A 23,758-nucleotide genomic window follows, 5' to 3' on the forward strand; every position below is an offset into this window, starting at 1 on the left:
GTTAAACTTTACTGACAAACTTCACTAAATTCCATCAAAAATGTATATTAACCTCAAAAAAACATACTTCTACTTCTCTTTTAAGTGATCTGCATTTTACTCACTTGTGACAATTATGCACCTAACAATGGTTACCAGGTGCAGTATCTGCAAGAGTATTTTCTACACCCTATTTCAATACCCTGCAAGACCTGAGCATCATGTTTTCCCTCAGAGAATATCACCTGCGCTCCTTTGTAACTCAGATTTAAAATGCTTCTTGAATGATAAGCTGAACTGCTCTGGGGGCAATGAAGGCAAAGACAAGCTGCCAGCTCTTCAAACTCACAGAGTTCCACCAACTAAAAAGAACCAAAAAAATGCGAACACCTCAGGGTGAAAAAAGAAACACAGCCCCACAATAATCAGATTAAGGTGCCAACCGACATCAACAGGGCCAGGATCCTTTAAAATAACTGGGAGACTAACAAAGAACATGAGAAAAGGGAGAATCTTACCATTTATTTCCTCACAATGTCAACACTGGCATTCTGCAGACTTGTGCTCCCTTTTCATTTCAACAGTTAAAACTTCTAGCAAGTCAGGAAGAGCACCCTTGTGGTGCTGAATGTTGACAAACAAATCCTTTTCTATCCCAGTGCAGGGGATGCAGTCACACCACATCCTCCTCACTTGTCTAAAAACATAATTTCCTTAAGTACACGTTACCTTAGCAGAAGCAGCTGCTCCACTTGTCTCTCTTTTGGGTGGCTGGCTGACATTAGCACTTGCTTGTTTTTTCTAGAAAATAAAAAGACATAATAAAGGTCAGAAATGTTGATGAAGGGAAAGAAAAGCCAAGTAAAACTGTAAACAAACAAACAACAAAAAAACCCTGAACCAAAAGTATTAAAAAAAGAAAAAAACACACTTAAAAATGTTCCCTAGAACATTTTTGCAAGGCGAGTCATCAAAAAAATGAATTCTCCTACATAACTTTAATTCACACAGGCGCATCTCAGAGCCCAGAAATGTGCACACCCACAACAGTCTTAGTTCTCCTGCAGTGTTTTATGGACAATACATAAATCTGTGCTATTTCCTGTGGCACAGCAACTCTACTTTAAGCTAACAGTTAAAGCAACAGTATCTATATAAAAAGTGTCATGAAAACAAGGGGGGGCAAGCTATTGTTTAGACAGAATGTGAATGACTACCCAGAAGTCATCCTCCAGCAGGGAAGTAAAGATACAAAGTTAAGGGCAAAACTATGTTTTTTCTAAGAAGCACAAGATGCAATTAAAAAATTTCAACAGCTCTCCACCAGCAGGGCAGGCTGCAGAAGGACCAGAGAGTCAACCAGCAAACTCAGAAGTTTTCAATGGATGGGACACCAGATTTCTAACACTCTGGGAGATCCAGAGACCTCTGCCATTCACGTAATTCCACCTCCTATTTCTGATTTAGTTTGAAAACCTGGAGATCAGCTAGAGCATGGACATTCAGCAGTCACCTCCAGAGATGGAGCAGTGGGCAGGATTAACACGACCAAAATATGCCCCAAATCTTACATCAAGGATCACACTGGAACCAGTGACATCCCAGTAAGATTCCACAGGATGCTGTAAAACCCAAGGCTATCACTGTTTTTTGCCTACTAAAAGGATGTTAGGAGTGTTCCGGCCCAGGACCTTCCTGTGCAGTGACTGAAGCCTAGTGCTGCTGCCCATTACAGACCTACCCAGAACCTGGGCTCTCTGCCCAGGCTGCAGGATGTGGTTAAAGGAAAAAGCAGAAACAAAGCCCAGAGACACCCCAAACACACCCCAGAGACACACAGGACCCTCATCACAGCCCCTCTCCCTCATGTGTTGTGAAGAGGGCCCACAGCGGGCTGGGGGTCAGACAAAAGAGTCGACAGAAAGAAGAAGCCAGCAGGATTCCTGTGTGTCCACAAGAAGAGGAAGAAAATAAGGGTAGAAGAAAACAAAGAACATATGTGCTGCAAAAGACATCATGGAAAAACAGGATTTATCTGTATTTTGGGTTTCTGGGGACGCTTTCTCAAAACAGTGCTTCTAGCAATGGACTTGAGGAGTGGTGTGATGATGGGCAGTGGGATGGGGTGCACAATGGGGTCAGAAGGGTATAAAAAGCATATGTATGAGCACAATAGAAGAGCTTGGATGAAGTTTCTTAAGGTTCTGCTTTATGTTGCATCTGCTCCAACAGCAACAATGTGTCAGTCAGGTTCATCTCTGTATTTTCTCCTCTGACCACACATTCCTAAGGGAGCAGAAAATCTTCTTCCACATGCTCTTCAACTCTTGTAACAATGAACATTTTTAACTCCCCTAGGAAGGAAGCAGTGCTCCAGCTGAGGTGGTAATGATCCTGGAGGCAGGTGATGGAGGTGTGATGCACTTTCAATTTTGTAGAGACAGTACTGAGATGCAGAACACCTTGGGCTTTCAGTGCACTGAAGACTCTGTAATAAGCATTACCCACAAATCCTTCAGCTTTTAATTAAATTGTCCAAGAAGCTCAAAATCTGAAGTGCTAGCCTTCCCTTTTCAAAGAGAAAAAATAAAAAAGTCACCATAAAAGAATCACAAAAAAAAAAAAAAAAAAAAAAAAGAAAACTCTGAAGAGAAGTCAGAATTGTGGGCACACCTTCACCACCACAGATCTTGACTGCCACCTCATCTTCAGCCTCTGGCTCAGGGTTTATGGTGGTCAGGATTTACCTTCGGTACCAAAGTCTATGTCTAACAGAACTGTGATTCTCTGAAAATATCACAGAATTCCACAAATCCATGAAGCACTTTTAGAGAAGGGAGTCTTTATGATACCTGCCAACATACTCAAAAATTTGAGGCACAAGGGTAGCTTTCCCCACCCCCAACAAGTCTGAGCCACAAAAAACAAACAACCCAAACCAAACCAAAATAACAATTAAAAATTAACAAAAAACAAAACACAATAAAAACAAAAAAAAACCCACCACACAAAACCCCCCAAAAAACCACAAAAAAAACCCCCAAAATCAAAAAATGCAAACAAAAAACCAGACAAAAACCAGAAACAAAAAATCCCACCTCCCAACCCCACCCCAAAAAAACAACAAAACCAACCAAAGAAAATGCCCCCTCCAGAAACAGAACCAGCTAACAGAGGGAAATAAATCCTTGTCCAGAGTGTGAACTTTTGTTAATCAACTAAACAGAATAAAGAAAAAAATGCTAATGCCAATATTTGTTTGGTGGTAGACCAAACAGCAATAAAAGATAAAGACAGAGAGAGAAGAAAAATTAACAAATAAGTTCTCCTCTGGAAGAGAGAAAGACTACCATAAGAGTACCATAAGAGATAATCCATGTGGAAGTTTAAGCCACCATATCAAATGAGTGTTACTTAATGAATACTGACCACAGCACATGGAGTATTACATATTTCAGTTCCCAGAGTCATCTTTCAACAGCACCTTCCTTGGCATCTAGGTATCCCTTAATGTGTTTGTAAAAGCAGAAGGACTGGCCACATCATTCAATTAGGTTTATCCTTCTTTCACCCTTATTAAAATAAGGATGTTAGGGTGTTTCCCAAGATGTTGCCCTCATTCAAACCAGCTCAGATACCCTTTATTGACAGATACATAAGAGCTGTTCTCATCTTCTCCCCCTCCAAGAACTGGAAGAGTATTTTTCTTCTGTGACAATCTCAGACACAAACAACTGAAGAACTACCTTGCAGCTGTGCTCATACCCTGCTTTCTAACCTGATATTAACAGAGACAATGAATTATCAAAGCACAGCTTCTTTATGAAATGATTTTAAAGAATTATGGCCCTGTAAGGAATTGTATGTGAAGGAATAAAAGCTGTGGCACACAGGTACTAATAATCTACTCTTCATTATTAGCAGTGGCTTCAAAACGACAGAACAGTATTTCAGAGTGGAATATTAATTCTGCAAGTTTAATAAAGGGGAGATGAAATATACATTCTTCTGATAAATGGATTTTGCAAAGGAAGAACATGTGTTAAGACTGTTATCCAGAAACGTGGACAATGTTCGTTTTGGACTACAACATTCAAGTGTTCATTGTAAGAGTGCAGTGAGAATGCTCATGGTACACTTGTCTTAAAGGGAAAAAAAACACAGGAGGCAAGTATGTGCAATCTTTGCTCTGCAAATGCTTTTGACAACCATCTGCAGCATTTCAGCCTCCCCCTATCAATCTTTCATTCAAGAACAGCTCAAGCAGCAATCACCCTATATTCCTTCTGAAGGCAGAGACATTGCAACAGCTCCCAGTGAGTACCAGAATTTAACTGAAATAATGTTATTTTTCAACTACCTTTGGCATTTTAGTCAAAAGAAGCACCAAAACAGAAAAGGGAGACAGATAAAGGAGCTGCTGCTGTGCTTCTCAAAACCCTCACACTCCTCTATTGAAGATGGATTAAGGCCACAATCCCCTCTGCCAATGCCAAGGTGCTCTGAGGCACAAGGGAGAAAGAACAAACAGTGCAGATATAAATTAATAATTTGGTAGCAAAGTAAAAAGAAACCTCAGAAACACTGCATGTAAAAAACTACCCATGCACTTCCACAACTCAGACCAGGAGTGGACACCCCAACAAAATTGTCACCAGTCATAATGCCTTTATTCAGCCTTTCTGCTTTTTCTGGAATCCCAAGTGGCGAGCCTCAGGATGAAAAAGTATCACAGACACACTGATTTCAGGGCAAAGAATCAATTCTAAAAGGGTAGAGATACTTTAGCACAAATCATCACTGTCATCTCATCCTTCCAAAGAATATAATTCTTCCAAAAAATATATAAATTCTTCCAAAGAATATATTTCCTGATAAGTAAAGTACAACGAGCTGAGCAAGCAGCACAGGTTCTGCCTACAGTCCTATAGAAAACAACTCAAAATTCCAGGACATTTTAGAGAGGGTCCTGTTTTTCACACCATATCTGGTGAAATATGGCCTCACTCCTAGCTGTGGTTTCCAATTCCTAGAATATATGACTCTGTCTTCCTTTTTAATATCACATTTTCACATCCAGACAGCAGCCGTGCACAGGCTGGGCTTTTACACAGATACAGAATCTCTCCTTGGTATTTCCCTCTGGGACAGTAACAAGAGAACACAACACGTCTTTCTCCATATTATTAACATGGATTGACTCAGAGCAGAGGGATTTCAGACCACAGCCCCACACAATGTGAGCACTTGTTCAGTGTTATTCTTATGAATTTCATGTGATTATGTAGCAGAACACACTGTGCTCCAAGGGCAGCCCTCTGACAGGCAGCACTGACTGGACATCACATGCAAGATTAGGACAGCAGGACCATGCACCTCATCCCAGAGCAAGACCTGCCTTCCTGAATTTGGATAAGCTTCACTTTTGTCATTCCCCTGTCTTTAGCAGTGGTCAGCAGCAGACAGGAAAGAAAACAAAATCAGTGATGTAAAAACAGTTCAGATCCATGCTGATTTTTCTTCTAAATACTCTTCCAGACTCAATTTATGGGCCAGGGATTTCTTAAGTTCAGTATATTTTATAAACCATCCTGGGTTTTTCTTCAGTGATTTTATGCCATCTACCCTTGTAAGCACTTATACTTTATACTTCATCCAAGAGCTTCTATAGCATTAGTGTCCCAATGGCCTCAAAAGTGGAAGTGATCTGAAACTGGTGGAAAGGCGCACACACACACACACGTAAGCTGAAGACAACATCCAGATGGGGATAAAATAAAAGCGCACCAGCTGCCCCTCACATGCTGACAAATTGCTAAAAGCCTTGGAACACCAGGAAACAAGGGGAAGAAAGGAAATACGCTTTTTCATGTGCTTTGCAATGGCATGCTGCAAACATGTTGGCTCAGGTCCATGATGTCACATCACAGTGAGAGAACAGAGGGGCAGAAATGGGAAACCTGTGGCACACCACTCACTTTTACTGGGTGGCAGCTGCATCCCAGCTGCAACCACATGCCACAGCTTCACATGCACGAGTAACCAGCAATTCCAACAACCCCCATTCTGATAACACCCCACCATACACACACCTACAAGGAATGAAAACATTTCAGTAAAGCTGATCAAGATTTTCAGTGTCTTCTCCCTAGAAGGTGAACTCAATAAATATGAGGTTCTAACAACAAAGACATCAAGGAGCAGTCCCCAATACAACACACACAATTTTTTAGACATCTACACTCATGAAAAACTGCCTTTATTTTTGGGTTTTTTCAATTAGATATTTTAACACATCTGGAAATTCCAGCATATCTTTTGCCTGTTTCTACAAGGCTCCATGCACAGACACACACTCAGCTGCTCATCACTGGGCTGACAGACTGTGCCAAACTCAACCCAAAGCTGTGCAAGCAGATCCCCCATCCAATCCAGACTTACAGCTTGAGCTGCACTGCTGAAATGATGTAAACAAGTATGACAGTGTCCTTCCTTGGCTAGCATCTTGAGGCAATGAAGTGATGGAGATCAGTCTTTCCAAGGACAACACGACCCTGTCCACCATGGCATCACAGCTTCATCCCTTCTGTGCAAGTCCACCTCTTACCAAACATGTTTCTATCTACAGTAAACCTGCTGTGTTTTCTTCAGTTTACTTTTAAGTCTCCAAGAAGAAAGGGCTAAGAAGCCTGTTCTACACCCTAACAGTATTCATGGGAATTCCTCTTGATGCTGTGGCTAATTGGCATCTCCCACTCAAACCAATGTAAGGCCCTTCCTAAGTTTGCTTTTCAAAGCTCTACCGTCCTTCTCTCATTCCTTCAGGACTATACACCCAAAGAATCTGAGAGACAAGAGTTGTTTGTTGTTATTTTTGGTTAAACAACAATAATACTGATTTTACTGTTTTCCTTTCAGTATGGATATAAACTCTTCAAAGACCTTCATATTTTCTTGTAATTTTTCTAATGCCAAACCTTTTTTAGTAGGCCAGTGAACAAACTCAATATTCTAGACAATGTTGCACAAAGCTCTCTACAAATATATTACAAATTTCTGCTTCAAAAATTGAAGAATTATCTCTGACTTTAAAAAAAAATATGTAACATTGCAGACTCTTGCAAAAGTTGCTGAAAGATTTTGAGTTGCTTCCTCAACTGCTTAACAAATCAGAGTGTTTTGGAGGTAGGAATGAGTCACACTGGAGTTAACGCCCCTCAGTTCATCTGTGGAAGAGGTTTTTGATCTATTTGCACTTTTAAGCACTGCATAGTGGATGGAACAAAAAAAAATTATGAAGAAATTCACAAGAGGAAACATACATTCAGTATTCTAAGGACTCAAAGAGCAGAAGTATCTGGACAATAAATTTTAGTAAGAGCCTTGTTTTTCTGGAAACAGATTTTCTCAATGAGAGGTCAGAAACATTAGCCCCAGAACCGCAAACTACAAGCCTTGACTCCCATCCTTCCCCCAGAAAATGTCAGCACTTCTCTATTGAGAAGAACAAGGTGCAGTCAAAGAACATGGCATTAAACCAAGAATGTATAAATGCACAATGGTATTTATGAAAAAAACAAGCTGACTGAAGAGGAAAGAAGGAACACGTTCTCAGGCTAGGGAAGCCTTCCTTGCCTTCTGAACAGGAAAGAAAAGCAATTGCTTGAATCATCTACTTCAGAGGACTGTAACAAAAGCATTCACTGACCCTGATTTACAGTGCAGTCAAACAGGACTGGGCAAAGTTATTTCCCACACAGCTTCTGCTGTGGGTGAACCATCAGGTGGAAAGCATCACAGTGCACTCCCTTCACCTGTACTTCTGGGAAACTGAAAAACCAGGGCCATCAGATGTGTATCACACTGTACCAGCACTGCACAGCAGACACTCCACTGAAGTAACTTCCACAGATACCAATGTGAAATATTAGGGAAAATCTGAACAGAGAAAAAAACCCAAACATTTCTAGTAGGCTGCTCAGCAGCACAAGACAAAACTAAACATTCCTGGGATGAATAATGACTGTCTGGAGTGAGTGAATTGTCCAAAAACTACCACTTTGCTATCAAAAGTCAAACATCAGTCTATGACAAAATTCATTGCCAACTTTTCTTTTTAATATGTTCAAACACTTGAATTTACCTCTTCCACTTCTGCTTTTTTCTCTCCTGCCTTGGAAGAAGCTTCACTTGCCTTCTTGTCACCATGCTGTGAACAGAGAAAATATATGTGTAGTTACTTAGATCTTAAGTCATATCTTCCACACAAAGAAATTCTCATACATCTTAGTGCAAGGATGATTCCTTTCAGCTACCACAGTATGACAGCAGGGAACATTTAAAGTTTTTCTTCTCACTAATGGACAGGATTTCTAAATGGCCTGCTGCATAACTTCAAGAAAAACTGAAGGTCATGACTCTTAGGGCAGCCACATGACTGTTCTCATGAAAAGTTCTGGAAGATATTCAGCTTATCACTCATCCCTCACTCTCCAGTGCTTGTTTTGGAAATGTCAGAACCACAGGCTTCAGCAGCTACTGAACAGCTCTCAGAGACACCAACATGATGTGTGCAACCCACTCCAACATCTGAACTCCCCTCAGATACACTGAAATGCTTGACAGCACCTCCTCACCTGACAGAAAGCTGTTACCATGACTGCTGTAATTCTGGTGCTGACAGAAAAAAATAAATGCTCCAACAGTTTAGGCACAGATGCACACTGGGAAACACAGTTCTTCCAGGATCCCTGAACCTCCTGCACCTTTTATCTCCTCCTCTTCCTTTCACTTAACCTGATACACAATCCCAGTAGTTTCCCATGTGCAGCAATGTAAAGAAAGACACAATTTGCCCAGCACGCACACTGGTATCCTGGTATCCAGCATCTTGTAACTGTGTGTGTCCCTGGAAAGTGGTGGTTCCTCAAGAACTTTCCAAAATGTCTTTTCAAAAATAATAAAAGCAAAAAGCAAGAAGTTAATATAAAAGGCAACATAATATAGCTACTCTCTACTATCTCAGCTAGTGTAACTTCCCACAGCAACTGAGACATCTGGGAGGGAGGATTCACGTCTGGTTTGTCTTGTTAAGTAAAGAAAGGAGATGATTCAAGACCCATTTATTCCCTTCTGTTTTCAGGACTGAGCAGCAGGAGGTAGAGCCTGCTAATCCACTAAGTAATGAGTTCCTGCAGATTTTTCTTCACATGGCTATAGGGAGAAAGTAATGATCCATGTATCACTGCACTATCTTCAACAGAAATCAGTTCCAGCACATCAGCAGGAGAAAAGGCAGGCTGAAAAAAAGTATTATAGCAACAAAAATTTCAATAATTGTTTTGGACAACCTCTAACAATTCAAGTTTTTAAAATGAGTTTGGTTATGACTAAGACACTTGATGAGTTTTGAAATTGGAAATGCTATACTCATATTCCATTTGTGCCTCTTTAGAGGAAAAACAAGGTTGTCTATTCAGGTAAGAGATTAATTGATTCACTGCTCCATAATAGCACTTCCAGTAGAGACACAATTTACCCAGCTATCTGTGCTTTTCACAGCTACAATAAAAGCACATTGCACACACATCAGTTTAGAGCAATGCTAGTGAGTGTCCTGTTGCTGACAGAACGGGAATTTCAGAGCCAGCACTGCCAAGAGGCTCAGGAGCTAAAGGAGAACGCTCTTGATGAAGCTATCTTCATGCACGGATACCCTCAGCATTAAAATGCTCCAAAAATCAAGTATTATCCTGAAAGTCTTAAAGTCTTCTATTACTTTCATTTGCTTTCTTCTTCAAATTCAGACACAGCTTTAAAAGCAGCAACACCAAAAGAAGTGTAGGGGAAGTGCAGGGTCTCTAGTTGTTGTGGTTTTTTTTGGTTTTGTTTTTTTTCTTTCACTAAATAAAGCCAGGGAATGTAAGAACTAAATACTTGCCTCCTACTGAGTATGTTAGGCCTTCATCAGGGCTGAGTCTGGTGCTATCCTTCCTCCCTAAGTCCACCTCCTCATCTTCACACCAAAGAAACCCACAGCAGACAGGACCATGGCACCAAAAGGGTACCCACACCCAGGAATAGGAAGAGAGAGATTTGGAAGGGGACTGGCAGGATTCCCTCAACCACCCCTCAGGCAGAACAACGCCCTGAAGGACCCCAGGGCAGCTTCAATGTGCAGAGAGGATGCAGAATGAACCAGGACAAGGACCACAACTTTGCTACCCCTAAATTAAAGACAAAGAGACATTAAAAGCATGACATTTCCTTCCAGAAGGTTATGTCAAACAACATCTATAATAAAGACACTTTGACTCAGAGCCTAAATATGTTTATTCCAACTCAGGGCACAAAGCACATACGGTCAGACTGAAGCTGTTTTGTTTTGAGTAAGCTGAGTAATGCACTGTGTACACACAGAGCCCTGATACTCACTCCCTGGCCTCAGATAGTAAAACAGCCCGTGAAAGTACTGCCTTGCAGCAAAGTCTGCTGTCCTGAAGAGGTAACCTTGGGAAGCAGAGCTTCACAGTAGACCTGAGGAAACCATGCTGGCTCCCTGAACACTTAATGCATAAAGTATGATGAAGGATCCTGTTTCAATAGTGGCCTTCAACAGCCCTTTTCTTACCTGGATTTCCAAGCTTTGAAGCCTTTACTAAAAAAATTAAATATAGTAAGAAAACAAAACAAACAAAAAAAACCTCCAGAGAAACAAAAAAACAAAACAAAACAAAAAACAAAATCCAGGCAGTAAATCAATCTGTTTAGTCAGAAGCCTAAGCTCAGGTTTTTTGGGACAGTGTACATTCACTGCTCATTCATATTCACAACTCGTGATGACAAGCTGACTTTTTCTTTGGGCACTCTTTCCTTTTCTGCTCATTTTCCTTTACAGTGCCAAAAATACAGATTCCTAACCAAGGCAGTGGATCAGAGCAGCTCCAGCCTTGTCACATCAACAATGGGCGTACAGCTGAAGTGACAATTTTAGTTTAACTCATGAGCTAACAATTCCTCGTAGCTTTTAAGCTGGCTCAAAATATTTTCCAACCTTACTAAGAAAAAACCCACACAATCCTACCCATAATCACATGTTCACGAAAATACATAAGTGTCATGAGCAAGAAAGTTTATCCTGAGATCTTCATCCCGTTCTAAAGTGCACAAAAATGTCACCACACTATTAAGACATACCTTTAAACTTCTGACTCAAATAGTGCTCATAAACTAGAAAGTAACTGGTGAAAAAGCAGAGAAAATTACTAACAACTGAATAGACACCTATGTGCACAAAAATCCAATCCTCACTAAGGGCTTTCCAAGAAATTCCTTCAAAATCTCAGGAGAATTAGAAGACATTAACAAGCCTTTGGTTTAAGGTCTCTGCACAGCATCTCAGTGGATGTGCAGCAACTGGGTGAGAAGTGAAGTCTTGCAAGATTCTCAGCTGAAAGGCAATCGACTCAGCATTACCACTATTTAAGGAGATGGGAAGCTGACCTTCGCTCTCAGCTGGAACTGGGAGGAAGACAGAGTTCTCTGACACTGCTTGGAAAACTGTCAGATACAAAAGAGTTGCTGGGGAGTTACAACCAAGCTAGATAAGGAATCAAAAGGCGAAACCCAGATTCTTATTACATCCAACCCCAGCTTTAAATACACCAGCCAGAAAAAACATTCACCTCCTTTGTGCCTATTCCTCTCACCCACGTTTCCTGCCTCTCCTACCTCCCCAGTGTGAATCACATGCACGAGAGAGGACTCCAGTCCCACGTGGAGGCCCACAAGTGCCAACAACCACAAACAGGGGCTTCCAAAAGAGCAGCTGTGGGTACAGACTTCTTACCTCAACACACACAGCCAAATCTTAGTATCTTTTCTTCCCCTGGATGCAATGACACTGAGCTATAACGAGGCCTTTTGCATCCATTCCACAGCTTAGTGCAGTTAATTCTCAAACTTTCCCCTCTGATTTTGTGTCACCTCCACCACACTGATTTGACTCACAATGAAAATACCCGAAAACACTGCTAAAACTGTGATCAAGCTAAAGCAGTGATCACTGCTAAATCAGTGCTAAAACTGATCCAAGCTACACAGAGCAACTTAAAAGTACAGTTCTAACATCAAGAGATCTAACCTGACTGATCATATACGTAGGAAATACATAAAAGTGATATTTTCCCTGAAACCAACATTTCACAACATATGCTTTCTGTAAAGCTTTAACAGAACGCAAACTTTTTCTTGCCACTCCATACTGAAAGAATACAGAGACCAACCCCTTCCTCCTATGCACAACAAACCGTAAAGGTTTCTTAAAAGCTTTTTAAAGCCTTTTTAAAGCAGTCGAGGGTTCGTCACAATAATGAGCAGCGACCCAAGTCTGTCCAAGCCATAGGGAGCCCTGGTTTACTCAGGGAGGGTCTGGCAAGCGATGGCTCTTCCCGGCAGCACCTGCAGGGAAGAGCGCGCTCCGGGGAAAAGGCGCAGCGCCGTTTTCTTCCGAAACAGCAACATTCCCACAAAAAATCCCGTCTTACGCTTTCTGGTGCGCTTTCGTCACCCCACGAGCCCCCGTTACTCGGGGAACTACGACGAGAACTGCTAACAGCACCAGAACCCTCAGTTTCCTGCGTCGCTTTTCTGACAGCGGATGGGATGCGGAGGGACAGCGGGAGGAGCGCTTCCACCTGGCCCGAACCACTGAGGCTTTTTTTTTTCTTTAAAAAAGCCCTGTCTCGTCTCCAGCCGCACCATAACCCCTCTTTCCTTACCCCCTTCTCCGTCCCGAACGCCGGGGAGTGGCGGGAGCATCCGGCCCGGCCCACCCCGTGCTCCCGGCTCCCCACAGGGGAGCTCCCGGCTCCCCACAGCGGTGCTCCCGGCTCTGCCGGCGCTTTCCTCCGCACTCACCATGGCGTACCACCAGCGGGCGAAAGCCATGGCGCTGCGGCTGCTCTTCCTGCCCGTCCTGCCCGGCAGTGCCCGGCCCGGGACGCGCCCAGGGCGGCGCCCGGCACGGAGCCGCTCCCCCGCCAGGGCCGCGGGGCGCCAGGGGCATCGCCGCCCTCCTCACAGCCCTCCCCACGTCCCCGAGCCCGCCTTACCGCCGCGGGCAGCGGCTGCCTGCCCGTCCCGGGCGCCGACATGCCGATGGCGGGGAAGAGGAGCTCCACGGGCGGCTGGAATGGCCCTCGGTCCCTCCCCTTCCTGCCGGGGCCCAGACGGGACGGGGGAACCAGGGGGGCCGCGGGTCCGGGGTGAGGAGGCGGGGAGGGGACGGGGAGCCTGTGGTAGGAGGGTGCTCAGATGGAGCGAGAGTGGCTTTTCTTTAAAATAGCGCTGTTTGGGGGGTGGGGGGAAGAGTGTGCAGACTTTCTCCTCCTCAAGAAAGTCATTCCCGTGGGGAGAGCGTTTGGGTGTCGACAGCAGACCCTCGGCGGCGCCAGGCTCCGTGGCAGCCCCCAGCGAGGATTTTGCCCTTTCCCCGGGACGGAGCCGGGCGGAGGATGCTTGGAGCTGCTCCAACACGCGGCTCCTCTGCCAGCTTCACTCCAAATTGGGCACCCTGTTCCTATGACAGCCTCCTTCCCCAGCCTTGGCATCCAGGCTCTTCCACCAGCCTCTGGCTCCTCTAGAGCTGTGCCAGCCCAGCTTCCCGGCTGGCTCCAGCCTTGGCCATCACCTTGGCATGAGCTCGTTCCCACCACACAAACACGTTTGATTTGGAAGTTGGCCGCGCATCCCGTAGGTTGGTGCGGTGTTAAACCCCACATCCAGGGGGTTTGTTGCAGGCCAGGTTATAAAATGGAAAACACAGGTGTTGCGTGCAGGAATGGGCACAGTTTGACAAGTTTGTCTTGCCAGGTTGTGTGCAGTAAAAGAAGTCGGTGTTTGGAGTGTTCTGTGCCAGGGAGCCCCAGGCTCAGGCTGGATGGGTGGAACAGCTGTTTGGATGAGTTGCACTGCTCTGAAGGGGGAACAGAAGCAGCTCTGAACACGTTCTTGGATCAGGAGGCCCTGTCTATTGGCAGAAGAAAGGAAAAGTGTCCCAGTCTTTGGGGAATGCTCATCACCTGCTTCTTGGGGAAGAAGCAGTAGGACTAATCCGCGTGGTAAGCGGTAAGAAGCCTGTAAACCAAATTAGTGCCTCCACCCTTGGCTGTCAGGTGAGGTCTCCCCTGGAGGTCTTGGGAAATGGCTTTTTTTCTGCAGACAGAGAGGGAATGTTCCGATTGTGGAAAACGAGGTTCACATTCATAAAAAAATAAATTTAATTTTTTTATAGAATTTAAAGGTTTAATATAAAGACGATTAGGAGATAAAAATAAAGTCTACAGATACAGCCAGGTGTCTCTGCATTCAGCCAAGAGAGCACACCTTACTAACAAAGGATTATACCTTAAAAACAGAATCCTAGTACATATTCATAAATTCACATACATGATTCAAACACTCTCCTTAAGTTCTGGATGTTTCTTTGTTTAGTTTTTGACTCTTCCCCTTCTCAATAAATCAATCTTCTTGGCCCCACTGAGTCTCACATTCCCTGATAACAGAAATGCAATAAATTCCTCCCCCAGAGCTCTGGTTACTGCTGTCCTCATCTGGACAAGATAATTTAAGAATGGTGGGGGCTCTCCAACCATCTCCTCTAGTCCCTGGGTTATACAAAAGTAGTCCCCACTCCAATACCATGCCATAGCTCAACACATATGTATATTATACTACCATTTCTAAGCTTCATCAACAACAGAAATAGAAGGAACCACACTAATACAACAAAGCTTTCTAACATTATACATGTAACATTCATTCCAATATTTGCGAAAAGCCAACAATATAATATGTATCTATAACAAGATGGATCTGCCTAAGGCCACCCCTGCTTTTCCTTTCTGATTAGATCCGTGCAGGTTTATGGCTGACTCTGAAGTGTTTCAGCCTGTGACACCCAGGCAAGGTGCTCCAGAGGAGGTGGAGGCGAGGGCCGTGTTTAAAATGCATGGCTTCTAGACGGGGCTGTTGTGTGCAGGTTTACCTGGGGTCACTCCAGCAGGTTGTGCCGCAGGCAGCAGACCCTCCCTGCTGGCAGAGGGCTCCAGGGTACCCTCAGGAAGCGTCACCCATCTCACTGCGACATGCCTGATGACAAGCAGCTGGAGCTGATGGTAATTGGAGTGGTGGAGCAGGGCAGTAACACATGAAAGCCTTGGTGATGTCAGCCTGCATCACGCTGGGCATTCAGGGTTCTGCTGACCCAGGAGCACATCACCCATTCCAGCTCTGCCAGTAGATTCAGTTTATAAATGAGGTTTGAATGCTGCTGTGGGAAGGAGGGGAGCTGTTCAGACATTTGCCCCAGTTTCTGCAGTTGTTGCAGTGCTTTGTAAGCTGACTGGGCTCCATCCAGCCTTGCATGGAAATCTTGCTTTAGGGCCGAGGGCTTGTTGCATCTACTAGAATGCTCCTCTAGCTTGCCACTGCTTCAAGAAACCATTGTTTTTTGGCAATTTCTTCCTAAGTTTATTTTTAACTAGTTGAGAGTACTTTTATATGTAAAGGATGTAGACAGCATATATTTACCTGGGGACGGAAAAGCAGGTTCTTGTTTGTCTGACAGAAGGAGAGTCAGCTGATGAGTGCCTGAGTCAGCTTTTTAAATACTGCAGGCCTAAACACCACTCCAACAGTTTACTCATTTGGGTAAAGATTTGGGTATTTGAGTGGAGCAGTCACTAGTAATTATCCAAGTCAGTCTGACGCTTATTATCTTTAATTATGGCAAAATAAGTTTTCCTTGCAGCTTGCAACAGCATACAAGTGTGTGGTATCAAAATCACACTGTGTTTTCTGTCATAGTTTCTACTTATTCCTTCAGAATGTCTGCAAGTGAACAAATCCACTGAGCCTTGCTGAGATTTTACCTGATATTAGCCATGGAGTTCTTCACTTCAGAAACAGATGCAAGAAGTGATGGATGGCACAAAAAAATCAGTTTTTTCAATGTTTATTGGCTGGAAAAAGAGCAGGTGACCACATCAGGAACACACAGGTTGTTTTTTACTGCAGTGATGTGAACAAGTATTCAAAAAGAGTTTGTGTGCTTTTAATAGTCATGGATGCATTTCCATGTAATTCAAGGTATTAGGATTCTAAAATTGGAATGGAGAATCACAGACTCATTTTCCCCATCATGCCTCATCTCCAAAGGGCACCAGTTGACGTCAAATGCTTCCCAATAAAAAGGTGCTCAAAATTCTGGCAGGATGGGATGAAATTTTTGCCAAGCATACATATTTTATTAATATAACTTGCATAATGGTATGACTGCAAGCTTATGAGTCATTCTCAAAATCTACAAAATAAAGTACAAAATCTCTTGTGTAACTGGATTTTTTTATCTAGGGTAGTTTAAAAGAAGTCTTAGTATAAAAACTAGTTAAACAAATAGTTTTTAAACATTTCTTTCTTCCTCTTCCTGTGGTTTACAAAGAAGCTCATTGCATTTGTTCTCTTGTCTTCCTTTGAAACCCAAAATGATCAGGATTTACTTTTTTTTTTTTTTTTGGTCTTTTTAATTTGATGTGTTCAGTCTCACCCTGTTTTATCACACCTCAATAACAAAGACAGACAAGTTCATTTCATTACTTCTTCTTCTGTTTCTGTTCACAGCATGTTCACTAAATGGAAATTGGAATTTTAAGTCTTGGAAGTTTTGTTTGTTGATAAGCCTAGTTTGATGACATTCTTGCTCTAGAAACCAATAATGCCAATCCTTACTATTGAAAAGAAAGGTTTCTTTCTTTATCTATGGATACATATATTTTTGCACGTTATGAACATCTTTTATCATATAATTTGTTTCTCCTCTGCTAGTTCAGTGCAGTCTGAGGATTTCATGCTGGACTCCATCCCACTGCTGAGTGGAGATTTCTTCTCCTCAGACAGAAAACATAAATTTGACACCAACCAAGAGAAAATTAGAGACTCCTTTGAGGTTTGATATTTTTTGATTCCCTAAATACTGAGATGAACTTTAATTAAATACCAAAATAATTTCTAAACTAATCTTGAATAATTTCTGGAGACGTATTTGGGTGATATGTATGAAAATTTTTATCTATCCAAATTTTCTCCTTTGTTACACTGAAATGCAGCAAAGCCCAAAGTTTAGTACAATGTATCACATGCAACCAGGAGGGGAAAAAAATAAAATTGTACCCTTCACCATTCAGGATTGTGTTCCACCCACGTGTGTTTGGTCCTGTGTCCCTTCCCAATTTCTGCTGGGGAAGCTGAAGGATGCTGTCATTCTGTAAGTCAGAAGAAGTTCAAGGTAATTGACTTGAAAACCTCACTATAAATTAAGCTTTTAGCAAACCACAGGCATTTTTCTGTGCTACATACAGATCCAGATGAGGTTGTGACCCCAAAGTGAGTCCAAAAGGAAGAACAGCAGAATGAGTGAGGCGTTGCCCCAGTGAATGTCAAACATTGCAGCTATGTAGGAGTGGCCAGCCTGCAGCTCGCATCTGCTGGTTTTATCTGCAGAGAACTTTCCCAAGATGAGGTACGTTCTCCCCAGTGTAAACTGAGTTATGAGAATACAGGAAAATATATGAACTAGGCCTCACTGATTTTTATTAGTCTGAGTTGTAAAGATTTACACATACGAAAATGACAATACCATTCATCTTGGATGCTTAAACTGCAGGGTTGGAATAGTCTGTAGGTAGAAATTGCAGATTGGTGAGTTCTGTGATAGGTAAGACAAAAAAGCCTTGTGTATCTAGAAATATACTTTAAGCTCTTTATACACTAGGGTTTCAAAATCAGTAGAAATCCATGCTAACAAAATAAAACACATTGCTTTTAAGTACAGCTTACACTGTCAATATGCAGATTTTTGGAAAATGCTTTGAACTGTGCCATAAAATCCATGCAAGAGATTAAAAATTCCGTGTGCTCCTTGGACATTTTCTCACGTAGTCTCCATTTGCTACAGAAAAAGTGATTTGCTTGAGACTGATAGCATTCCCTCCAATGCCACAGTGCACTTATCCTTAATCATCAAGGTGAACAATGCTTCCCTCAGGGCACTACCCTTCTTCAGGTGAAATTAATCCTGAGATTCTTGGTATTAAGAGGCTCCCCAGAGGAAGGGTTGTGGAAAAAACGTGGTTTTCTGAAATGCATCTGGTAAAAGAAGTTTAAAATTGTCTGGTTTGGTTTGCAAAGATGCCAGTGTGTGGCTTTTGATACCAGAGTGATGAAGGAAATGTCATCACATCCCTGGTTATATTTTGGTTTGTCTTTTCTTTTTCTCACTGTCTAACCCATGCACAGATACACATGCAATCAAGGTTGAAAAAGTTTATAACTAATCCAAAAGCAAATTAAAGCTAATTCTCAACTACTTTAGAATTAGTGTGCATATATATTTGTACATCCATAAATATATATGCAACTGTTTTGTACAAGATGTAATGCACTATACCACTAGGCAATGTTACCATGATTCACAGGTAGAAAAAAAGACTAATGATTAAACACTGAAGAAGAATAACTCAAAACAGCACTGATAGGTATAATAAATTTGCAGTGAAATCACACACCAAAAATGTTAGCGTAAGGCAGAATTTTGACAGAAACCTTGGAGATCATCTAGGGCTAGGAATGTGAGGAAAAAAACTCTTCCACCTGCCTCCACTCAGCTTTTGCAAGGGTTATCCAGAGCAGCACCCTGTAGCTAGATATCATCTGTAGCTGTCAGTGACAAGCAGCACGGAGTGACCATGATCCTGTAATACAAAAAAAAAAAAAAAAAGATTTTGCAGCTGCTCCTTGGGGTTTTTTAGGACTGTGCTTCTGGGAGAGAACTGGACAGTGGTAGTTGTTATAAAACAAAAAATGCTCTTTTGCCAGGGCTGCAAAATATCTCTTGCTTTCTCCTAGGGTTTGAAAATTCTTCCCTGATCCTTGGTTGTTTGGGGGAATGGTGTTGCCTAGAGCAGGGGTGGAGCTCCCAGCCCTTGAGGGATTTAAAAGGCATATAAATGTGACACTTGGGGACATGGTTTGGTATTGGCTTTGGTGGTGCTGGGTTAACAGTTGGTCTCGATGATCTCAGGGGTCTTTTCCAACTTAAATTATTTTGTGATTCTGTGATTCTTCTTGTATTCTTTCAGTAGCTGGCTGTGAAACAAAATGTCAGTAATTACAAGAGTACTTCCATAGTGTTTCCTTCTGCACTTGTGACAGGGTATGAAAATAAAAAAACCCTGGCAAACAAGAAATTCCTGTTGAGAGGCAGGGAAATGACCATGCTGGGTTCTGTCTGCTCAATAATTGCGGATTGGCTGGATGGGAGTTAGTGGATGTGGAGCATTTATCAGCCTTGTTAGCACCTGGTTCATCCTGTGTTTAACTTGGTTAACTAGTGCCTCATCTGAAAGTGACATTAATATGTTAAAAGCTGCATTAATATTAACAACCATGTATCTGCTTACAGCCTGCCTCCCTGTGGATTATACCCACTGCCCTGCCATTATTTCCCTCTTCATGTTTTCTCACTTGCATAGATCAAGTTCTTTTCTATCGTTGGCATGATGGGTTCCCTTACAGATAAAGTTTCACAGGTCTTTTCTTAGGATAATACCACACTTGGTGCCTCTGAAGAAGCACAGCTTCCAGTCAAAACAACACACAGGAAGCCAAACTAAGGACAGGGAGGCACAGGAATATTTTATGGGAAATTGCAACACAGCTTCGCAGTAAATTTTTTCTTGTTTCAGAAACGCATGGAAACATGGAGCTGGTATTGCTTGGAAAGGAAACATGGGTAGCATGGAAAATATTTTACAACAATGTTTTACAACTCTATGTTGCTCTGAAGGCAGCCGACGTTTTTCCTAGTTAAAAAAAAAGCAAGCAGATTGAAGGGGCATTGAGGTCAACCTGGATTTGTGAACACCAGGGCCACGGCACTCAGCGCAGCTTAGCTGGATGAAAGGCTCTGCCACGCGTTGCCCGAGGACATCCCTGCTTGCAGCAGCTTCCCTTCCTGCTCATGCTCCTCGGAAATCAGACATATGGCATTAATGGAGCCAAAGCGTGGATAGCTTCCACTCAGCACACACTGCTTTCCCCTGTGAGCAGTCTTCAGTTCCTCTTTTCTCTTTTAATCTGCTGGCTTTGTGTTTGCCCCGAGATGTGCGCTGGGGCAGCCCTGCACGGCAAAACCCGCTTCCGTGGGTGTTCAGGAGCAAGCCAGAGCACAGGAGTGCAAAGAACTTGATTTGCAGTGAAACCACTTGGTAGAGCAACCCAGCACGATTTGAATGCGGCTGACGTGCAAATCATTATAAGCTGTGACAGAGAAGGTTGGTTTTTTTTTTTTTTTGCATATCACAAACCCACAAATCTGTCGCATCTATGCAGATCCACATGCTGCTTCTCCGAGGCAGGCTGATGGGGCCAGACAGTCTTGTGCGCTGAGGTGATGCTCTGTGGGCAGGGGGGACCGCCCCAGAGCTGCCTGGGGGTCTACTGCCCTGTGCCAGGCTGTAGGTGACAAAACTCCATCTGCAGACGACATCCATTTGCGCCATCAGTGTTCCGCAAATGTGGGCGGGTGGCAAATGTAGGGAGGCAGTTCTGGGGGAACTTCGGTTTTGTGCACAGCAGCCCCAAATATTGCAAAATCCCAAGTAACTCAAGCTACCGCAGAGCGGAGAGGAGTGACAGGAAATCCTCCTCTTGAGGAAATGAATTTGTTTGGTGTGGGATGGCTTGTGGTGGCACTGCATGGGACAAACACACCGTGCCCAGGCTCATGCTGCCGGAGCCAGCCTGGCCACCCCTGCTCATGGGGATGTTGTGCTCTGCCCTCGCACCAGCAGAGCACCCCATGCCCACGTCCAAATTCCCAGGCTGCTTCTGGAGGAGGAGCAGAGAAGCTCCCTGGCAGGGGAGGGGGGCTGGATCCCCTGGATCCGTGCTGGGAGGTGGATGACACCCTCACCCCATGCCTGCTCCCCTCGCAGCTCTGCTGTGACTCACCCCAGTGAGCTCCATGACAGATCTGTCCTGCTCTGCTCTCCTGAGGCACCAGGTCAGCGGCACTGCAGCTTTGGGGTGGAGTAATAAGCTAAATAATTAACGTGCAATTATTAAATGTGGCAAACTTGACAGCCTCGAGTGAGAAAATAAATGCATCCTGCTGTTTTAGACCCTGAAAATAGATATTTTTGCAAATAACACGGTATGAGTGCAAGTGCCCACCTACTAGGGACACCAGAAAGTCAAAATCCTCCTCCACCCCTCAGAATTTGCCACAGCTGGAGGAAATGTGGTCGCTTGTTCTTGCCAGGAGCCAGCTTCAAACCTCACTGCAAGTATTTGCTTTCCACTGCCACAGTTTTAGGTCGAGTCCAAAAACCTTTACTTCTGCAACAGTAAAGCGTGGAAACAGTACTTTGCATGAGCCAGATTAAGATACCTGCACCTGTGAAAATCCCCTTTCCCACTGCAGGGAAAAAAAAATAAAATACGGATAAATCATGATAGCAAGGTTATGCTTTTAAAAAAGACTCCGCCAAAGCTCTGCCAGCATTGTGTAATAACCGATCATTTTAAACCCCAAACCCGCTGCCAATGGTTGCAAGAGGGCTGGTAATTTGTGAAGAACAAGGAGTTTAAAGGGTTCAGTGCCAGCATGCCTGTGACTGTGCGGGGATGTTTCCTCCGCATCCTCTGCCCCGGCTGCCGAGCCGTGTGGGTCTGCGGCAAGAGCCGGGGGATCGCCTTCGCATTCCGGAGAGACGATCCCTAGGGAGCCAGGACGCCTCTGGGGATGGGAAATATTAAAACAAGCTCGAAAGGGAATTCCACAGCGCTGTGGGAGGGCTCGGGGAGATGATGGCAGCGGTCTGAGGCGGGGAGCAGCCCTTTGCCTGGGCAAGGGCTTATTTCTGGGGTCAGGTGCCCTGTCCCCGGGGCTGGACCGAGTGGGTGCTTGGCTGCCGGATGGTTTTCCTCCCTCTGACCGCAGTCCTGCCGCTCCCTGCTGCTGCTCGCTGTCTGCCGTGTTTACAGAGCAGCTCTTTATGGATGCACAAGGCGTGACTCATCCGCAGCAGTGCCCGGACTGCGGAGGAGCCAGGTTGTTAAAGCTGAAACTTTGCTTTCCCTGCTTTCCTGACTCTGCAGAGGAGCCGGCTCCGTGGCACAGACCTGTTGACAAGACTGTGCTTGTAGTCTTCGGTTTCCTTGTTTGCCTTGCCAGAAATCCTGTGCGGGAATGTTCTTAAGAGTCATTCTAACTCGGATCTGAATTTCTGAGCAGAGAAACTACGTGTTTGGGACAAGTTTGGCACTGCTGTGCTTGTGCTGTTGGGAGAGTCTCCCGCCTGTCAGCGGGGCTGCACTGCCTCCCCTCCTCTCCATCTCCTCCCCATGTGGACCAGGGTTCTGTAAAACACCCCAAAATCAGCTGCACCACATACCCAGGAGGTCTGGTCAAGGGGCTTAGCTCAGACCTTATACACTTGTCTTTCACAGCTGAAGATGTCTGCTCTAGACCTTTCCCAATAAATTTCACCACAGTGCTTTTCACCTTGTTTTCTTTTTTTTTTTCTTTTTTTTTCATTTTTAATGACTACTGGATGTTTCGAATTGTCCTACTGGCAGTGCAAGTTTATTCGAGGTAACTCATACCTGGGTTAATATTCACTGTGTAGAGGCTTTTGTGTCCTCAGCCCCAGGTCTTCCAGAAAGGGTCTGTGGTGTACCCTGGTTTCTACCATTCCTGGGAATCAAAACAATGCCAACTGAGCATCATTACTTTGGTTAAGTTATATTATTCAGCTTTTTTTTTTTTTCTGGTACTCTGATTACATTTGTGAGTCTCAAGCATCTCCCTGCTGTACTGAGAAATACTGAAAGATGTGTCAGAAAGACAGAATCTGAGGAATTTTAACTCTTCACAGCCCTTTCACAGTTCAAAATGGCTCTGAGCATCAGTGGCATGATAGTGGTGGGTTTTCCTGCCCAGTGGTACACTTTGTCCCAGCTTCTGTCTCCTTCAGGGTGTCCCAGGAGGACAGCAGGCTTTGATTTCTGTTGTCTCTCCTCTGGGGAACTCCCTTTGCCCCTCTGGGGCTGTGACTCATTTCCTCCCTATGGCTCATCTCATCCTGTCTGCTGCCAGAGCTTACAGCTCCCTCTTCCTCTGTGCAGCAGCAAAACTTGTTACAAAAACAAGAGAATCCATCACGTTTTTGGAAGTCTTGTCCCATTTCCTGCAGCATATAGAGAACCTTGTCTGTAAGGCTCTGTTTATAGTGTGACATGGAAGGAAAAGTGCGAGGAAAATTCCAGTTTTCTGCATGTAAAGCCATTTTATCTTCCTGTTGTGCAAATGTGGGGGGAGGCACAGGCAATAATAAATAGTAAAAAATTCAAAATTCAGTCTCCAATTTGTTAATATAAATTAAAAGATTGAGTAGTGAATGAAGGCAGAAATAACCATGCTGGTAGTGCCAGTTCTTGCAGTGAGAGGCATTCTGAAAGTGAGCTGGCCAGGAAATTGGGGTGCACATTTCCTTGCCCTGTGGGTGGGACCCTTCCCTTACATGTGCAGCAGAACTTCTGTCTTTATGTGATTCAAGATAGGTGATCTTTCTTTGCCCAAGAAACTAATCCTTTCTGAGATTGAAAAGACTAAATTTTAGTTATTATCTTGCCTTGCCTAAATTTGTTTTCACCTGTC

The 23,758-nt window shown here is 43.7% G+C and overlaps 1 protein-coding gene across 6 annotated transcripts in view; it reads right to left on the bottom strand.

The window, feature by feature from the left end:
- The window catches only part of CAST (calpastatin), a 52,131-nt gene extending 38,955 nt beyond the window's left edge, over positions 1–13,176 (bottom strand). For 5 of the 6 annotated variants that reach the window (XM_088054123.1, XM_014262390.2, XM_014262396.2 and 2 more), the window contains exons 1-3: positions 13,092–13,176; positions 8,123–8,188; positions 709–780 (exon numbers count right to left, since the gene is read on the bottom strand). In XM_088054123.1, coding sequence (XP_087910249.1) covers positions 709–780; positions 8,123–8,188; positions 13,092–13,133 — 180 coding nt within the window. In that variant the 5' untranslated portion in view covers positions 13,134–13,176. Of the gene's footprint in view, positions 1–708; positions 781–8,122; positions 8,189–12,897; positions 13,004–13,091 lie in introns of those variants that run through there. The other variant, XM_088054121.1, reaches the window with a different exon arrangement.
- Positions 13,177–23,758: the final 10,582 nt, after the last annotated feature.

This window comes from Pseudopodoces humilis, chromosome 4 (genome assembly GCF_049639895.1).
Source record: "Pseudopodoces humilis isolate 2021_Gansu_Grassland_sample_001 chromosome 4, ASM4963989v1, whole genome shotgun sequence".
Classification (NCBI taxonomy): domain Eukaryota; kingdom Metazoa; phylum Chordata; class Aves; order Passeriformes; family Paridae; genus Pseudopodoces; species Pseudopodoces humilis.